Source organism: Morone saxatilis, unplaced genomic scaffold (assembly GCF_004916995.1).
Source record: "Morone saxatilis isolate NCDOM2014 unplaced genomic scaffold, NCSU_SB_2.0 Contig24, whole genome shotgun sequence".
Classification (NCBI taxonomy): Eukaryota; Metazoa; Chordata; class Actinopteri; family Moronidae; genus Morone; species Morone saxatilis.
The window spans coordinates 14,851,211-14,871,148 of NW_023339807.1; the positions used below are offsets into that span (position 1 = coordinate 14,851,211).

A 19,938-nucleotide genomic window follows, 5' to 3' on the forward strand; every position below is an offset into this window, starting at 1 on the left:
AGTAGGTTTTCATATACAAGGAATTTGCCTTTGTATATTATTGAATATTGGTGCATAACAATAAACATAGTATGAGAAAAATATAAATAAAGACGAAATAAAGACAAAGAAATATGTACAATATGATTGTACAGCTGTACAGTTTGCTTACAGTATGAAACATAAAGGGATATTTGCAATGTGCGACAGATAGTCCAGGTAAGTGATTATGTAACATTTAGTTAGATATTACTATAATGATTCACAAAGCATGACAAAAGTGTCTACCTGCAAACAGTCCACCAAAGCCGTCCTGCGCCACAATCCTGCCCATCACACTGAAGGTGGAGACCTGACAGGACACTGAAAAGACAAAGACATCATAAAACGAGCCATTAAGTCTATTCAAAAACTGCAGCAGTGTTCAAATGTGTTCATTTAACACAAATATTTTCTTGTTGTTTCCCCTTAAGTAGCTTTAATGTAGGAATAATCCTATTATTCCACACTGTCTGACAGCATCACATATATATTCTGCATCAGCTTGTTCTAACTCTTCATTGAGGCTACAGGATGTTTAGACTCAAAATTCAGCCTGACATATTTGGTATGTTTTGCTAAATTTGGGATCTCTTAAACTGTCAATTAAGAGAGAAATTTCAAATTAAAGCAATCCAGGTTTCTAATGACTGACCAATTGAATGATGAGATTTTAACATGATTAATTATATACTAGCAGATACAGTGATCAATGTCTGGAATCACTTAACCACTTTCCATCAACCTCAGACATATGAAACATCTTAACATTAAGTGCTGCAATTGAAAGCAGAAAGCAGAGTTAGATAAAAGTAATGGATATCATGGGTGGTAGTTTATAGTTATCTTCTGTGTACAAAAAATCAGCCTGACACCAAATTATGATCCTATTTATGTGTTGATTTTCCAACTAAATGTAAAATGTCTATATATATTTGCTGCAGAGGTACCACTCCAGGTAAAAAAAAGAAAATGCTGTAATTACAATTCTTTGCTTGTAGCTCTCCCAGCTCCACCTGCCTTCTCGTTTTAACAACATCAAAAGGCAAAGTTACAATGGACGCAATCTGAAAGAAATAAAGAAATATGTGTTAATTACTAGATTCATAATCAGATTACAGTTCATTTATGGATTATGATATTCTCTGTCACATTAATCAATGTCTTCGTCTACAGGTTGAGACGCTGAATGATGTTTAGACACACTTACAGAGCCAGACACTGCTCCAGATACGAAGGTGATGGTAAGCGTGGGTTCTCTGACGTTATACCGTTCACACAGCCATCTCTTGCCATTCTCATAGTTGTACCAGTACATGGCAGAGAAGGGCACGTCTCGGAGGAGCGTGGGCCCCAAACCCCGCCACAGAGACAGCCAGCCTTCTGCCTGCACTGCTGAGCGGATGCAGTCGGTCAGCTCCCTGTACGACTGTTTCTGAGACTGCAGCTTCGTACGGATCAGCTCCAGAGGGCTGATGACTGTCGCTGAACCCACTGACGAACACAGTAAACAAAGAGAAAAAGTTCAAAACACACTAGGTAACGTGACATTGAGAGTTAAAAATAAGCTTGTCACTGAAAAACAGTTTTTTTAGTTTAATTTAAGAGTAGTATATTTTTTCTATGAATTATCATCAAGCAAATTTTTATCATCTTCACCAGCTGTGAAGATTCTTTTTTTTCACTCTTTCTCACTCTTTTAAAATATATAAATAATATTATATACTTATACTTGGTTTATTTTGCAGGGACAGTGGACATTGATAAAACATTGCTGTAAATGAGAGTTAGCCATGAGGCTTTTTTTAAGAAATAGTTTTCCAGGACCTTTCCAGGACATTTTATTAACATTTTTTATGCCTTTATTTGATAGGACACTCACTTTTTAATAATTGCTCACGGGCCTTTATTAAAAACAGAGTTGAACCAAGTCAGGGTCATATTTGTGTCAGAATATGTATGTTTTCAAAATTAAATCTAGGATGTAGGATGAATTTACAGAAACTCTGGGTTGTAGGGCAAAAAGTGTGGGTGGATATTAATCTGGAAATTAAACCACAAGCATTTTGAAAATACAGCAATATAAATGAACTCATACTCTAACGGATAATGAATAAGTTCCATTCTGTAAACTAGAATTACTGGATGCAACTCTAAATGATGTTAAAGCGTGTAACACTCTCCACAGATGCTCTGTGAGAGCTGTAATCTGTCCTGTTCTCTTTAGTGACGCGACAGCAGGCAGCTCACCTCTAGCGATAGCTCCGGCCACGAGAGGAGCCTCCTGAGAGTAGTCTCCCATCCTGACCCTCAGCGCTGCACACAGCTGGTCGTAGCATGTGAAGTAGATCACTGTAGCTGGCACTGCCATCACACTGGAGACAGGCACATACAGGTAAATATCCATAAATTATGTTTCCATCTAGAATTATTATATTATTATAAAAAGTCAACCACAAAAACAACACTAATTATAAATTAACAAACGTGATTTAAATTTCCATTATGATAATACTTAACATAAATCAATCTTTGGTAATCAGCCTTCAAGAAAACCTTAGGTGGTTTGCCACTAATTGGTACAACTTCAAACGAAAGCTCCCTTAATGAGCGCATCAGCTAAAGGCTAAACGACTGTCGACCAACCACATTTGCACAATAACTCGGCTTTAAGAGGCGAGTAGGCAGAATGAAGATCCACGAGGGACTAAAAGAGACACAGAAGACTTCACACTCACAGGGTTGGAGGCAGCCCACTCCATAATGCCTTTACTCCTTCTCGGCGTACTATTTTGACAAAGGCATCCTGCAGACATGCAGAGAAGAGTCAGTGTTGAAAGGAAGACGTGCTGTTTGGCAGTTTTCTGTCACAATATGACTGTGCAGCTTTACTTCACACTTATACAAAACAGGCTCCATCAGACACTAAATCAAAACACAAACACAATAGGGAACTTGTCTGACTAGTAACCCTAAACCGCAACCTTTTATTTTGGTAAACACTAAATAGTGACGTTTAATGTGTATGCGATTTCTTTTACCAGTGTGCCATTGAAGTGACCGGAGGCTTTGTACCAGGCCTTGGAGTTGCCGTTTTCACACACACATATGTGGTCCATAAGTCCATTGCAGTAGACAAAGCATTTCCCTGAAAGACATTTTTTTTAAACACAAGTGGTCATCTTTCTTTTAAGGTATTAATAAACATCATATTCGACCATATTCATTATACCTTTGGGGAAGGGATTTTTCTGCGCTTGCAGTCTGATCTTCACAACGTCCAAAGGTGTGACTGAAAAGAAGCAGAAACCTATCATGAGCCTCTGTGGATGACAATAGGTAAACTGTAGAAATGTTGCCAAATGTGAAGTCTTTCTTTGTAGAATGTAGATCTACTGTACTTATATAATACACAGATGCTTGTACGTGTGTTTGAATTGTTGGTGAAGTATGTCAGATGAGGTAAAATGTAACATGACATGAGAGCAATTTACAGGAGCAAAACAGATTGTACCTTTAATTATGCTTCATTTCAGAACACTAATCTTGATACAGCTTCTCATCAGCATCACAGCCACAAAAATGTTTCAGTAGCTTTAACAGAACATTTAAACCCCCCACAATGTTCACTTTGGATTGTCCAAACTACACTCATTTGATAGATTATTAGGTAGTTCTGGGTACAGCTCAAAGTAGTGCAGTGTAATACATCACCCCTGCAATAAATCCTGTTAAAACTGTTTTAGGGGCGTTAAATCAACTCTACGGTCATTTTGGAGGCTGTAGTTTGTGGTGCTGTTGAACATTACAATTCAGCAGCATCACAATGTTTACAAATGACTGTAAACTTGAGTCAACGGCTCTTTAAAACAGTACAGTAGTTTCATCTAAGTGTACGTGATAAAGTGGCAACTGAGATGTAGATTTCAAGTGTTTTTTAAGTTGATTTTCATAATGTGTTTGAATTGAACAGAAACCAGTGACTGCCTGGAAGGAAAGGTAAACAGATTATAATCAGTACTGTTGCATCACATGAGCTAAAACAATTAAAGACACCATTCAAGTTATTTAAAAAAACACATGACCATCTTGTCATGTGTCAGTCGGGGTATCTCACCAAACAAAGATGTGAGGAGGGCTCCGGAGCAGGACGCCACCATCTGTTGGAGTGGAGTAATGCCATTACTGGCTGAAGGAGCAGGACTTTGACCACTCATACTGTCTTCTTTAAAAAACACAAAGATACAGAGACGACATTAGATGCATTTAAATCTGTATGTTAGTAAGCATGTATACAATCACGTTTTACCAAATTCACTAAATTAGCGTGGTTAGTACGTTATTACAATATCATTTCACATTACATGATGAAGGCAGCTCTCTGGCTAACCTGAGTTAGCTCATTAATTTAGCTTCCTACCTGATAGAGAGCCTCAGCTTTAACAAAGTCTTCCATGAACACACTCATTCCTCTCAGGTGCTGTAGTTTCCCGACAGTGTGACATTTAGTCCTCCAGGCCCCAGAAGGAAATGATAGCTTCATACACGTGTGTGTGTGTCAAGGGGTTGTAACCCTACCGAGCTGCTCAGTTTACATCACAGCAGACATTACGAGATGACCAATGTTACGCAAGTTTTAATTTCAGCAAAGCACATTCTTGAACTTTTTCAGCTTTTTGTTTACATTACATTAAACGGAATACATTATATAAAAACACGTATGTGTATAGTATATAAAATGTTTTTGTAAATTAAACATTTTTTTTTTATGTCTATATTTAATGTGTGTTTTTATTTTATTTAACAGCAATGTGGAAACGTCACATGCAAACACAAAGGCTGCGTTTACGTATTTCCGGTGTTGCCAGGTTTGGGTCGTTTCCGTAAAACCATAAAACCTCTCAGTTTCTCTAAAGGTGTGGAGAGGATGACAGTCACGTCCCTCAAAGACACCCAGAGGCACAAAGGACCCGAAACAGTTCTGTTCAAGAATAAAATCTGGAAGGCAAACAATCTGTGAGTGTAATTTGATATCTTAGTGCTTTTAAACGCGATGGTGGGCTACGTAGTGTCAAACATGGCAACATACACGTCGTCCACCATTGGATTTAAAGCGGGAAAGAAACGTTTGCAAAGAAACATTAGTGACTTAAAAAGTTTACTACAGCTGGTTGAACAGTCGTAAAACCGGTTACCGATGGATATTATGTGGTAACAAACGTGTTAACACCGGCTGTGTGCCGTTTGTTTCCGTTACGTTACCGTTACCGTGTCGCAAAGCAGCTAACCGACAAAAGGGAAACGAGACTCTGCACGGTAAACTGCTCTTTAACGTTACCGTCAGTTAGACACAGTTTAATAACCGGGAGAAAAAACAACAACAACAACAACAACAACAACAACCCAAACATCTGCTCACATATTACCACTCTGACTCGTTTGTTTATCTTTGTCTGATTTGTAAACAGTTCTTTGTTTACACGCAGCGGACGGACGAGGACTTTCTGGGGCATGTTTACTCAAGACTGGAGGGCAAATAAACATTTCTGTTTTTCTCAATGAAAGAGAATAAAATGAAGCCAAAACGCATCCAGAGGCACACGGGACCCACCTGGCAAGGTAATGTTATTATTTATTCACTGTGTTATACTAGTGTTTTTTGTTTTCTACTTAATTTGAAACTATTTAGCTATTTAATAGTTACTAGTAAAAAGGACACAAGCTGAAAAGAAGTATAGTGTAACTTATTGCTGTTGGCAGAGTAAAGTAATTGTTTTAGAAGAGTAATGAGTACTAACTTTATCACCATCACTGACTAATACAACACTGGAAGATATGAGTCCCAGTTAAAGTCATATCAAGTCTATTTTAACAGTTAAAGGCTTTATAGTCTACAACATAGGCAGCCCTGCATCCTCAAACCCTTGATAAGGAAAACTTCACGCTATATAGATATTAAAAACCTTTTAAGAGTGAGAATAGACAGAAGTAGTAGAGTTACAATAGTGAGAAACAGGAGAACAAGGTTCGTACACAGACTACATAACATAAAGGTTGTAGCTGTAATCAGGTAGTGAGCTGGTTTCTTAATCTGTAAACAATAAAAGTTTGATATTTGATCACACAAATGCTTGATCAGTCAGTTAATCACATGAATGGTTTGTGGTTGATCACTTGATTTACTCAAGGACCCCGGCTGAGATTACATCTGGACTCCGCCTCTCATCCTGTGACTTTACTAATTGCCTTTCAGGGAAAGGCGTCGCTGCTGGTGACAAGGCAACGCTGAGTCAAGCTAAGCCAACTTCGCTTGTGTCTTCTCTTGCTCACGTCAAACCTTTCGCTGGGAAAGTGTTTTACCTGGATCTGCCTTCAAACAGAATAGCAGAGACGTTGGAGAGCGACATCAAAGAACTGGGAGGGGTGAGACAAAACACAGTTTCCCCCGTTAGACTGTCAGAAAAGTTCAAATCTAACTTTCTAATCTGTAATTTCTCTGGGGGGCAGTTTAACATATACATGAGTTATTAGGTCCTGTCCCTCTGAGCCCTGCAGACTTCACTAGACCTTGAACTGTGATGACTTTACATCATCTTCATATATATATACATATATATATATTTCAATATTAGTGGCAATATGCTATTTGAGTTTTTGAGTTTTTGGTTCAATTCTAGTAAACTTATTTTTTCTCCCATTCCAAACAACCCAAACTTTTCAAATGTTAGCTAAATACAGTCTTTGCTTTAATAAAATTGGCTAAAATGGGCAACACCTTTTATGTAAAATTATCTAAATATAAACACAATTTCTGTTCCAAAACTGTATTTAGTTTGGATACCCAACCCTCTAAGACACACGTTCTTTGTGTGTTGCGTTTGTTACTGAGACGGGTATGAAGTTCTTAAAGATTTCCCAAAAACCTCATCCTGTGTCTCTCGTTTGTCACGCAGACTGTTGAAAAGTTCTTCAGTAAGGAAATTAAGTATCTGGTATCCAACAAGAGGGAGGCCAGGTATGTGCAGTGCCTCAGGCAGGACTCTCCTGTCCCCAGCCCCGACTCTGGTCCGAGTTCACCTCACCCTCGCTCAAAGCCGCCGCAGCAGCCTGGCAGCCATGGGGACAAAAGCAGATCTCAGGGCCAGACCGACACAGTGAGTTCACTTTTTCATCAACCGTAGTGTAACTCTGTGTTTGGAGGTCTATTTAACGCTCTATTAACTCGGTCTATTGGTAATGTCATAGAGTTTAATTTTCTGTTATTGTTTTGCAGTTTGTTCCAAGTCGAGGGAAGTCTCTGGTGGAGCGAGTGGTGAAAGAGCAGGTTTGTTAAGTCAACACTAATGAGTTTTAGTAAGTAACTCTAATGACCTCTTTTGTTTTCTGTGCTAATACACACTTGTTTGTTTTTAGGAGAGGGTACAAATGAACAAGATCCTGTCAAATGCTCTGGACTGGGGTGTGAAAATCCTCTACATAGATGGTATGTTGTTGAGGTTATCTCTATTTTATCTGTGATATCTCATATATCAGTTTTTGTTACATAACATCAACCATTTGTATATTATTTGAATGTATAATGTAAATAATTACTTACTTTAGTTTTATTTCTTTGACGACACTTGCAGATATTATAGCATATGTTCAGAAGAAGAAAAAGGTCCAGTGTCCTGCTACCACTGCCGTCAAAGCAAGTGTAAGTTTACAGACTCTAATTCTTAAATTTCTTTATAAAAAAGATGACTAACATTTTGGAATTATTTTCTTAAAAGTTGTTTAACATTGTATTATGTTGTTTATTCAGTTTTATAACAATCTGTCATTCTTCGTAGGTCAAAGCTGAGGCAGCAGCAAAACAAGGCTTTCAGAAATGCAAAGGTGAATGTCTCATCTAGGAGTAAACAATGTATATGTAGTTGTTATTACCAACATTTTTATTGGCAGCAATGTTTTTGATCTTTTGTAAATACAACCTGAAATTTAAATCGACTGTCAATGATGTTTGTTCCAGCGGGGAGGATCAGTAAACCATTCGTCAAGATTGAGGATTCAAGCAGGTAAGAGACAGACGGCTGAGAGGAGCTGATATCCACCGACTGTCTTTGAGTTGTTTACATCTGTTGACTTTAAAATGTTTCTTTTCCCGTCCTCAGACACTACCGACCAATCTACCTCACTGTGCCAAACATGCCTGAGTTCAACCTGAAGACTGTTCCTCCTGGAAGTCCCTTCTGTGTGGAGGACAAGGATCCTCCTGGAAACAAACAGCGGGGACACAGGTACAGTGTTTCTTCTCTGCTTTGCTTTACTTAACATTAGGACAGCACAGTGTCACACTTTCACAGGGACTTATATTTACAAAAAATCCCCTTTCCTCCAGCCAGAAGTAACAATTAACATATTTTAACCACTGGAGCTACCATATCCCTAAATGTTCCTTCACAGTCAGTTTAACTAACTAAATGTTGCTCCCACTATTTTGCTGTTGCTGTTAATTGCTGTTGTGTTAATGATGTCTGTTCTCAACTAATTGTGTAGCTTTGTTTTTAATTAATTAATACTGTGTGGTGAAGCCAAACTCCACTAGACACTGATTAAACATGTGTTTGTGTAATTCAGTCTGACACATTTGGTATGTTTTAAAACTTTGTGGGAAGAGAATTTAAAGTGCTCGTCTGCACAATTTGAGTTGGTTCTGCTGGAGCCACTCGTCAAGATTGACTAAAGATTAATCAAAGTGCAGAAATCCTGGCTTGTTTCATCTCAGTTTGGTTTTATTTGTCCTCTGGGCTTCAGTGAAGAGAGAGCACACGGCCGAAAGAAGAACAGAGACAAGAAACGAGGTGGCTACTGCGAGTGCTGCATGGTCAAATATGAGAACGTCACAACGGTAAGTGATCACATTTATAAAAGCAAACTTTTAAGTACAGAATTGCTTTTGTGTTTACACATTATTTATGTGTTTAGAAATAATAATAAATGACCAACTTAGCAGCTGGTAAACTTTAAAGCAATATGAAGTTCTAGATTTATTCCAGATGTGTAATCTTGTGTAATTATACTGATATGTATTATACGGTCCAGTGTGTACTAGTTTCACTTAAGTCTTTTTTTTAATTATTCAGCATCTACAGAGCGAACGGCACAAGACTTTCTCCAAGAGTGACAAATACTTGGTGGTGGACAAACTGGTTTCAACCCTGCACTGCAACTTCTTCCACGTCAGAACTCAAGTTAAAAGGTAATTTGTTCCTTTAAAACTTCCATCAACATTATATGTTTACAAGAACAAAAAAATACATGTAGATGTAATCCCACTTCACCTATTCAGATCTTTTATCTTTCTATTTCACTCGATAATCATTGTTTTTCTTTGACTCCTATCAGACCAAAGTGCAGTGTTTCCTCTGTTCTCATGGCTCCTGGACCGTGTGGGAAAACTGAGCTAAGGCACAAGAGAGATCTCAATACCACAGACATTATTAAAGAAGAGCAGCGCTGGACTGTCAATGGACACAAGGGATCTTATTCAGGACACCCTTTAAAAATCAGATCAGTTGCGGCTTCTGCTCCTCTGATTCACAGAGAGGGGGACTCTAGGAGGCATTACACTCACTCAGACAGATCCAAGCACAAATTTCTTGCGCGTAAGCTTCCTGGCAGAAAGAATTCCTTGACTTCTTGCACTCAAACGCCACAGCCTGAGATGAAGACAGCGCCCTCTAGAGGTGACTGTCTCACCTCTGTTCCCTCCAGACTTACTCAGGTTGACCCGAAGGACCAAATAATAACTGAGGACATGAACAGCTCAACCTCGCACTTCCATGATATAAACAAACAGAACGAATATTCCTCAAAAAGTCTTAATGTGATAACAAATCAACAAGAGGAGTCTGATAAGAAACAGGATTCCTCAGTAATTGAGGCTGTTCTGGATGGAAACGCGTTGCCCGACAGACTTTTTGTAAACAGCCTCTCAGAAAAGGAAGATCCAAGTCTCTCAACACAAAGCTTCTCTCCAGTTCGGAAAATACGGAGGAGGGTCAGGGTTTATAAACGCAAAAGACGGAAAGTGGACACACATGTTGGACATGTGAAGCCAAGTGACATTCCTGACAACTCTGTGCTGAAACTTTGGGAGCTTTTTCAGTCGAGTGATGACATGGACGTCGAATTCCTGGGGTTTGAGACCTAGGAAGGGAAAACTGAATTCAAGGGATAAACTGGACCATTTTCTAGACATATTACGTTTTCCACAACTAGAACTACATCAGACTTTGTGCCATGGACTGTGTGAGCAACTTATTTGTTTTAGGGGTGAAAAAATTCCCCTGTTACTTTGTTTTATATCAGATGAAAGGCAGCTGCTGGTGTGCTTTTGCATTTTCTTCTCTGCATTGTATCAGATATTTAACTTAAAACCAGCCTTTAATGACATTTATAATTCCCTTTACAGTGGCTTTGAAATGACAATTGGCACATTTTACTGTGCTGAACAAATTGGTTGAAAATGCATTTAAATTCTAAACTCAAAACAAAGAACTGTTGAATTGAAGCAATGTATTCAAAACTGTATATTCCCATGAAAATATGACTTAAATGTACAAAATGTACTGATATCTTACTTGTCTCAAAGCTTAAAAATAGATCTATAACTCATCTCATCTATATCTAAATCCCCTTTGTGATTGATTTTAGTAAGAGAAATCAAACATCGCTAATTGCTTTTACCTGGATGCAGCTGCTGTAGAAACAGAAACAAATGCACAGCAAGTTCAGCTGATAAACTTTAACAGCAATTTATGTGGGGAAATGTCTCCAAAATACCATGAATTGGAATAAAATGTCACCTAAAGATGACACTGCTCTGCAGCAGAAAACACCCCGCAATGTATTAGGGTGAGTATTGAGGGACAAATTTCACAAGGTTGATACCTTTTATTGCCACTTAACAATGTATGAAATATTACTGTGTTTATTATCATAGTTTACAGTCTCTTCATGCAGTCGTTTCCACTGAATACTGACTGTTCATTTAAAGGAGCATCAAATGGAAGAAAAAGGCAGCTTTAGTCACAATATTTTACACAGTAATCTGGAGAAAGATGAGAAATCTTCCCAGACATGTTGAAATGATTGTATATGTATATAAAATGTATATATAGTGGTTGTATATGTATTTTATTGTAAATGACCTGCAGGCTGGATGTGTGGTACTTGACATTATATATAACATTTTAGGATTCTTCCTAAGTGCACTTCTCATGACCTGCCTTCTTTTCTTTTTCTGATGCATTAGCTCAGCTTCTCCCTTTTTCCCTGCATTTAGTACATTAGCATAGTGCCCTTGTTCTCCCTCACTGCTCTCAAATGGATGCACTGGGTCAAATGGGAGTCTCTGTGCCACTGGCATTAAGAAAAAGACACGAGCAACAGCATGCTCCAAGGTACAAGAACGGCAATCCTGCAAATAAAAAGCCAACACTGAATGCTGACATTATTGTTGTTTTTGCTCCTCTGATACTGATTATAACCTCACTGTGTTTTTATAGTCATAGTGCACAAACTGTACCCGCCTCATACATAAGACAAACATTTAAAGGTCCATCCATTATTTATACCCAGTTATCTTTTTCAGGGTTGCAGGGGCCTGAGTTTATACACCTTCAAACACACACGAGAGCCATTTACACTCTAAATTGGAAATATATGTGTACACATTAGTCTTTAAACTTGGCGAGAGAAACCATGCAGACACAGAACATACAGACTTAAGGCCTCGGCCCTGCAGTGGGTGTGTATGTTGTGGAAAACGTTAGTGACTCTGGCCTGTGAATGAAACATCTGCAACTTTATAAACAGTTTATTTTCCTTATGTTACAGTCATATGTAAAATAGGGTATTTCTAACAAATAGAGTTATAAATATTAATTGACTTGATGTAACATTGTGCCAGATTGTGTTGGAACTCTTGCCTCAGAGCCATATCAGCTCCTTGAGTAAACAATTGTTATGTGTCTGGGGGAAGAAAAAAATAAATCATTCTCACCAGCTCATTAATTCTGTAATATTTGCTGCATGGCTCTGGGGCAAGTCTGCACCAGGTTGGAGCATCTGGTCTGGTGTTAAAGTAACATAACAGATTGTCTTCATGCTGCCATGTGTCAACAGTTTGAAGGTGTTTGGGACGCATGAACAAACCGCACATGAGGATGTCAAATGAGAAAAGACATTTCTAAATGTTTGTGTTTTTTTTGTTGTTAAACATGGTAAAATGGGAAATATGACTTAAGGTATCAATTTTATATAGTTGCAGCCCCAATAATGGAAAAAACAAAACAAAACCACCACCACCACACATTATTATTTATTTTGTTGGTGCCCTGGCAGATGATGGAGTGACTCATGATGATGAATAACAAGCAGAATTGGGCAGGAATGGCGCTCTTGCTGCAACTGAACATGGAGGAGCGTGGAGGAGGCTGATATCGGTGTCGGTCCAGTCTGCAGAAGGCCGGGCCCGCAGCTTCCCTCCATCCCGTCTCCACCACTCGCTCATATTTATGCATTAGGCGTTTCTGCAGTGAGCCGCTGGATATTGATGTGTTTTAAGGAGGCGTCCCCAGTCCTCCCCTCCCCTCCATCCACCCCTGCCTCCCTTCCTCTCTCCCTCCCTCTCTCCCTTCCTCTCTCTCTCTCTCTCTCTCTCTCTCTCTCTCTCCCTGCCTCCTCCGTGCTGCTGTTCCGCGGGTCTCGGTGAGCTCAGACGCGCTCGGCGTTCAGACTCGTAAGGACCCCGAGGCCCCCAACCAGAGGGACTGCGCTAAACAGACGACCAGCCCCAGGCTTCAAGCCCCTAACGAAGGCAGGACCCGAGAAGCTTGCTCCTTGAATACCGCATTGTTTTATAATTTCCTACAAGGGAGAGAAAGTGATGATGCTGAGGATGCGCCCGCGATGGTGGATTTCCCTTTTGTGCGTCTGTGGATTGATGCACGTCCGGTCACCAGAGCATCCCTAATGCCCCAAATGGTAACTGATGTGTATTTCAGATATTTACATGAATTATTATCGTGCAACAAAGCGTTAAATCACCATTTATAGCCGTGTTTGTTTGTTTTTTTTTTTTATCCTAGCTCCGGCTATAATCTATATCTAAAATATGCATGTAGCCTGGTAGCATTGTTTCATGTTATCAAAGGAAATAGGATTTCGACATTTAGATGGCGGTGTTTGTGTTTGAATGTGTCTGTGATCACTCCCCGCACGGAGGGACAGGCGGGAATGAAATCGGTGTTTTCCTCCTGTGCAGGAGACGCCTTGTCGAGCTTTGAGGCTCTTTCGTGATGCGGGCAGGTTGTCGGGGAAGGAGGACACGGTCCTCTCCGCCTGCTCTACAGCAGGCACAACCAACAGCCAGATCACACAGGACGAGCTCAGCACCAGGTTAAAAGGCAGCCCCGGCTCCACTCAGGTACACGTGTTTTTCAGGTTGTCAGGGCGGAGAGAGAGAGAGAAAAGAGGAGAGAGAGAGAGGAGTGTCTATACTGTGTGTGCTGGAGAGAGAAAGAGAGATGCCTTTTATTATTGCGTGTTTGTGTTTGCATTGATTCATCTCCTCCTCTGCCCTTGTTCTCAGGAGGGAAATTAATAATTAGTTAATTACAAGCAAAACAGAAGAAGCTTGAAACATTTAGGCAGGAACAGGCCGCACTAATTAGACAGTCTGCAGGTGCTATATGGGTCATCAATGTCTTCACATGCAAACAGCAGACTACTGCATGTAGACTGATATACAATATTCAGCTTAGCTCCTCTGTTGTCTGCCCACGCTGCACATTTAAGGAAAATCATCAGCTTAAGTCATCTGGACAACCAGGATAATTAATAATTTAGTGATAACTTGCATCTTTTCTGTCCCAGCAGGCGCCTCTGTACCAGCTCAGATCTCATATCCCATTTAGCAGCATTTTTCACTTTAGTCATGAATGAAAGTGACCAGAGTCTCACTGTTGAAGCTTAATCAATATATCTAAGTAGATTTTAGATTATTACAGATATATCTGTATTGGCAGCTGATGTGTACCAGGAAGTGGCAGTAAATGTTAAAGATACACTATGCTTAAGATCATTTAGAAACAGTGCTACCGTTTGTCCACTAGAGGGTACTGACAAGTTTATTTTTTAGCTCTTGAATATCCCGATCAGTATCGTCACAATTCTTTAATAAACAAATCTGAGGAATCCTCGTGAAAAATGTTTATGGTTAAACAATTTTAGCTCTCAAATATCAACACAAGCGTTGGCCACGAACATCTAATGTATTTTGTGCTCTACTAGCTCAATATCTAAATATTTACTGTGATAAACTGTAGGAAATACGCTCTGAAGAGGATTGATTCCCAGGATAATTCACAAATAAATAAGGGTGTAAGAAAATATTGAAAAATATCGTATCGTGATATTTTGCTTATTGATATTGTATCGATTCTCAAAAACACTTTATTGAGTTTTTGTTTTTAAACCCCTGACCAAGCACTGATCAACTGTATGCATCTGTTGATCTGTTCTCGACCGTTTCCCAAAATTAGATTGAAAAAGAAATCACAATGTGTATCACCTTGCTGATAGTATTGCAATATATTGAATCGTAACCTCTGTATCGTGACACTTATCGTATCACCAGATTCTTGCCAATACACAGCAATAAAACATATATATAAATTCATAGTTATTGAACCTTTATGTAGCCAAGCAAACTGAAGGCTAGTTCTTTGTTTCGCAGACATAACCGCCCAATCTATCATGTAACACAGTTATGCTGAAAGTTGTTAGTTATCTAAAACAGTATATGCCAATAAAGACTACCAGAGCCATTTGGTCTATAAAAACCGATACAGTGCAGGAATAATCATAATCACGGTTACTGTGTTCACTGACTCAGTTCAGTGAAGCGGCATTGGCTGCTGGGTTCATTTCAACAGATGAGTCAATTAGCATTGTGCAGTCCTGTCATGCGTTTTTAATTTGTTCGGCTTAGGCTTGTGTAGGCTAGCCTATTCAGGGCTCTCAGAGAGTGGAGAACGCTACAGATGGTAGCATGCAGGGAGGTGCTAACCCTTTGTCTCCCTCACACCTCAGACAGAGCTGCAGCCCGATGGGTAAACAAGAACAGAAACCATCTGCCATCAGATATCATTTTAATATTTTCCTTTTGAAGCTGATACTAATCTGCATCACGGGTTTGTCACATAACATAAACTGGATTTTAAAGCAAGGAGACTCATTTCTGCAGAGCAAGGGAATCATTTTTACTTTCTACACAGATTTGCTCAACCCATCTCATATCATGGTTAAATTCTCATATTATAATGATTCATTTTTTTGTGTAATTCCTGCTCAGAAGATGTGTTTGTTTTACTAAAAAATGCATTGTGTCATCTCATGGTTATCAAAATAATATGCCAACGGGCAATCAGTAATAATCTGAAAGTTAGTTAAGCTATAAAATATACATTTGCAAGTGAGGAATAGATCCAGGGTAGGAGGAGGAGGAGGAGGCAGGCGCTGGCATCTTTGATTGGATTTCTGATGTTCTGCGTCTCTTATTCTCCTGAGAGTTGAATCTGCTCTCCAATCAGCCGGGATGTCACTTGCACAAAGTTTGATCAGTTATTAGCTGTTTTTAGATCAATGGCCTAAAAACAAATCTGTCAAATACTTCTGAAAATGTGTGACACGCAGGAGGTTATTTATAGACTTCTGTTGCATTGCCTATTTTCAGACACAAACAGCTTCACCACTGAATGAGCGGTGGGGAGTTCAGCAAAGTGCTTGTGTTGTTTTGGTGGAAAAACAAACGCCTCAAGTGGAATCAGTCTGAGCATGTGTGTGTTGGTTTGTATGTTTGCCTTTGTGTGTGTGTGTGGATTGATAGCACTTACAGTCATACTTTAACAGTCATAAGTGGAAAGTCAGACTTGCTATAACTCAGAAATCAATGTAAGAAGAGTCAGCGGTGGCCTCGGAATATTGGACCGGCTCAGTAAAGTTGGGATGTGCTTTCATTAAACACAATTACTGGTACCTCCTCCCATCATGGATCCAGTCTGCCAGATTAGATTTCATCACAAGTGTGCCATAAACAGGGATTGCCCTTTGTACGTGCTCACACACACACACACACACCCACACCCACACCCACACACCCTCTTACCCGCTCATATATGCATTGACCACGCACAGACACACTCCTACTAACAATAGAGTCTGTGGCCAATGGGGACCTCACAGGCTAAGGTCGTCCTTGGGTGAGCACAGGGGCACCTCCTCAAATGGAAACAAAAAAAACCCACACACACCCCTCCTCCCCTTGTTGTATTGCGGCGTAATGAAGGTAGCCCATGGTCCGAGCCTGGGGGAGGGTGAGCTGTGTTTTAGCTCAGCTCTGGGACCCCCTCTGGACTTGCACAGGAATGATTGTGGGGACTTCTTATTGACCCAAGGGTGTGTAATGACGCCTGTACCATATGTGGCCAGAGCTGGGAATGAATTGGATCAATGACACAGTACATGCAGTCGGGGAAGAAAGAGTGTGAATATCTGTGTTTGTATACATATTCACTGGCAGACATATATATGGCTCAATATGGGTTTAGGGATTTCCATGAATCCTTGGCTTTGTGAAACTGTTACAAAACCAGTCTGGTAAGCATAGAAATGAGTGGTCGTTGAGGTAAAATAATAGCACATTAGGTTATCCACATGGATGTGTGTGTGTGTGTGTTTTAGTGGGTATTACATGAGAGGAGTGTTACATGAGATGCTTTGCAGAAATTCAAATTCAGAAGAAGACAGACCTTGATGGCTTAATGAAAACAGTCTTATTCTTACAGCTGATTGATTGGTGCTGGAAAAAAAAGATAATGCAGCCATCTGTCAATGTAGATGAGAATTGATTTTTGCATATAAAAATGAATTGATCCATGAATATGATAATGCTTGTCTTTAGTAATAGTAAATAACCCATCTTCTTTGCATTTTTAGGTTAACCACATCGCCCAAGCAAGCTTTCAAGTTGATGCTTTTGGCAGAAAATTCATCTTGGATGTGGAACTGAATCAGTGAGTATTACATTATTAAATCTGTCTGTCTGTCTGGCTATCTGTCTGTTTCGCTCATTAACATATATAAAGATGGATGACATTACAGCCAAACATCTCAATCGCCCCCTGGTACCCGACTGCAGTATAGGTCTTAAAGCCCGCTGTCTCCCCCGTTAGCAGATGGGTCAAAAAAATTCACGTCAAATACATTTTTCCAAAAGATAGTTTCTGTCTTTTTAGGTCGTTCTTATCATGCTGTTGTTCGTTCAAGTGCTAATTTTAAAAGGGGGTTTTGTGTCACGATTGACAGCTGAGACCTGCTCGCCATTGAGTCTGCCAGGCGTGTGGGTGGGATTCGGTACCGCTTTAATTTGATTCTTTAATTTGTCTTGCTAGCTGTCTAAGTGTCTGTCTACTAACTTCTTCTATCTATATAGCTTGTCTGTACAATTTTGTTTTGTGTAAGTTTAAATGAAGGTGGATTAATTTTAAACCCCTGAACGTTCATGAAATGACTTTAATGTTCACTTGCTTGTTGAAATAATCCTGGCAGGAGTTATACGTCATTCTCTCAGGCCTGAACGACACTTTTAAGTTTAAATTCATATTATGTTTTTGTTTAGTATAAATCCCAAAGCGCACATTAATCTAGTGCTGACTCCAGTATTTCAGCTGAAGTTGCCATTGTGCTGCTGCTGGACAGAAGTCACATTCTCCTGCTCTCTTAGTGCAGTTAATACCTGTTTTTGGGAATGCACTCTGAGGACATAAATATCTAATGCTTGTGTGCTGAAGTGGGCCATTGTATGAATGAATGTAAATGCATCTGTGTGTTTTATATGTATGTTTTTGTGTGCTTGCAGCTGGTCAGTTAGTGTGTGTGTGTGTGTGTGTGTGTGTAAGTGATTTAGAGGTCCTATCATAATAGGAAGTGATTTATGGTAAAGGCTGGAGCATTGCCCTGTCAGACACTGATATTGATCACAGCACTGCTGATGGAAAGCAAGCATCTCTCTCTCTTGTTATTTTCTCTCTCTCTGTCTTTTTGCCTCCAACTCACATTACATTTTTTTTTAAACCGCCCTTTTGGGCATCTTCCTTTCTCAACCTTTCCTCTGTTATGTTTCTGTTTCTCTCTGTCACTCTTCGAGACGATGGCTTGTTTCTCTCATTTAGCCCCAAAACAGAAAGCCTGTCAACTTGGCACACACATAAGGTGATGCTGCCTACTCATCACAGCGGAAGTCACTCCCCTACTGAGTGAAACGTTACATCACAGGAGTTCCCAGGTTTAGAGGATATGTTTCTGTAAACCCTGCAGCTCACTGCATGATGCACCAACCAGTCATGGATATAAATGTGTCATCTGCACACATACACATGCATGTACATGCTGTCACATGCAAATATACTTTCATCAGCGCTTGTTTTTGATGCAACAAGTCATTATTCATCTGTGTGACATTGGGTGCTTTCAGCGTTATTTTACATAATGTCTTCACTGCATGTGGTGCAAAAAGTCCATCAGTTTATCGGCTGAAAGGAAACACTTTTGTGAAGTCCTGTTTCTAGCTTTCCAGAGAGTGATTTAACCTCCAAGCAGACAGCTCTGGGCAACTGTTTGACATGTGTGGTTCTGAATAAGAATGAGAGATCAGTGCAATAGAGCATTGTACTGTGTGACGTCTATCTCTTCTCTTAAAATCCTTGTACTATTTGTTGGGCTGAAACGTAAATTATTGATTGACCAGTGCAAAGAGATATTGTCAGCAACTATTTTGTTAACCCATTAATTGACATTTCTTTTAATAACCAAAACAGTTATATATAAGTAATGATGAATTGGTTAGTTACGGAAGCGTATTGCATTCACTTGGTTTGTTTTTCTGAGTAATTATTTTCCTGTTTTTCTGAGTAATTTTTTTTCTGAATAATCGAGATACTTACATAACCTGCAAGTGACTCCTAAAGTCCTCACGTGCCTACGTAGAGTTGACAAACTAATGATACATGATCGGCTTGTTTGTTTTTCTATCAAGTAACTTTTGGATCTGGGTTTGACTGTCCTGTCTTTAAGTACATATAGGATGGTCATTATCATTAGTTTGTCAACTCTACGGTAGGCACTGAGACTTTAGGAGTCACTTGCAGTTTATGTAAGTTATCTGATACATGGAAAAAAATTTACTCAGTAAACAGGAATAATAACTTTACTCAGAAAAACAACCAATTGTGGAATGCATATTATCGCTTCCGTAACTAACCAAATTCATCATACTTCTTTATATAACTGTGGTTATTTAAAAAATGTCAATTAATGTGTAATACTAAATAAATAAAACCAATAAATAACAAAATCCAAAACAAATTCCCTTAAAACTGCACTCACCTTAGGTTGCTGTAACATACAATCCTCTCCCTCCAAAAATAACCTATCCTCTCTTGCAATCATATCTAGTCTAACATACTATCTATTCATCAACAGTTTCAGATCCCACTCTAATCCACTTACATAGTAACTCCATCCAGGATTATTAAGAGAAGAGATAGATCTTCATTCTCACAAGTTACAACAAAGCTCTATATAGCACAATTTATTCTAGATACTTCTCAATTTCATTATCACTCCCAAAAAATCCCTAACCATTGTCAGTAATCGTTTTGAGACCCTATTGATGCCTGTACTAGCTTTGGCAGGTTAATACATCACTCTCTGGTACAAGCATAATGAACACAAGAGCACCTCATCACAAACTTATAGTGTACCTTTTTTTCAGCCGATAAACTGTATGGACTTTTTGCACACAGTGCAGTG

General features: G+C 39.3%; 3 protein-coding genes across 3 annotated transcripts in view; 2 read left to right on the plus strand and 1 right to left on the minus strand.

The window, feature by feature from the left end:
- slc25a40 (solute carrier family 25 member 40) overlaps positions 1-4,641 on the minus strand; it is a 5,510-nt gene extending 869 nt beyond the window's left edge. The window contains exons 1-9 of the mRNA XM_035671858.1: positions 4,439-4,641; positions 4,136-4,243; positions 3,251-3,310; positions 3,060-3,166; positions 2,757-2,824; positions 2,269-2,393; positions 1,229-1,512; positions 1,004-1,085; positions 268-342 (exon numbers count right to left, since the gene is read on the minus strand). Of these exons, the coding sequence (XP_035527751.1) occupies positions 268-342; positions 1,004-1,085; positions 1,229-1,512; positions 2,269-2,393; positions 2,757-2,824; positions 3,060-3,166; positions 3,251-3,310; positions 4,136-4,235 (901 nt within the window). The 5' untranslated portion in view covers positions 4,236-4,243; positions 4,439-4,641. The remainder of the gene's footprint in view (positions 1-267; positions 343-1,003; positions 1,086-1,228; positions 1,513-2,268; positions 2,394-2,756; positions 2,825-3,059; positions 3,167-3,250; positions 3,311-4,135; positions 4,244-4,438) is intronic.
- A 484-nt stretch (positions 4,642-5,125) lies between these two features.
- On the plus strand, positions 5,126-11,493 carry dbf4 (DBF4 zinc finger). Its single transcript, XM_035671856.1, has 13 exons — positions 5,126-5,334; positions 5,505-5,637; positions 6,272-6,441; positions 6,972-7,172; positions 7,292-7,342; positions 7,432-7,501; positions 7,647-7,714; positions 7,851-7,896; positions 8,030-8,075; positions 8,172-8,297; positions 8,815-8,908; positions 9,144-9,259; positions 9,406-11,493. The coding sequence occupies exons 2-13, from the start codon at positions 5,577-5,579 to the stop codon at positions 10,211-10,213; spliced, it is 1,857 nt and encodes a 618-aa protein (XP_035527749.1). The 5' UTR covers positions 5,126-5,334; positions 5,505-5,576; the 3' UTR covers positions 10,214-11,493.
- A 1,279-nt stretch (positions 11,494-12,772) lies between these two features.
- The window catches only part of adam22 (ADAM metallopeptidase domain 22), a gene marked incomplete in the record, with an annotated part of 60,524 nt that continues 53,358 nt past the window's right edge, over positions 12,773-19,938 (plus strand). The window contains 3 exon segments of the mRNA XM_035672334.1: positions 12,773-13,050; positions 13,331-13,492; positions 17,065-17,141. Of these exon segments, the coding sequence (XP_035528227.1) occupies positions 12,976-13,050; positions 13,331-13,492; positions 17,065-17,141 (314 nt within the window).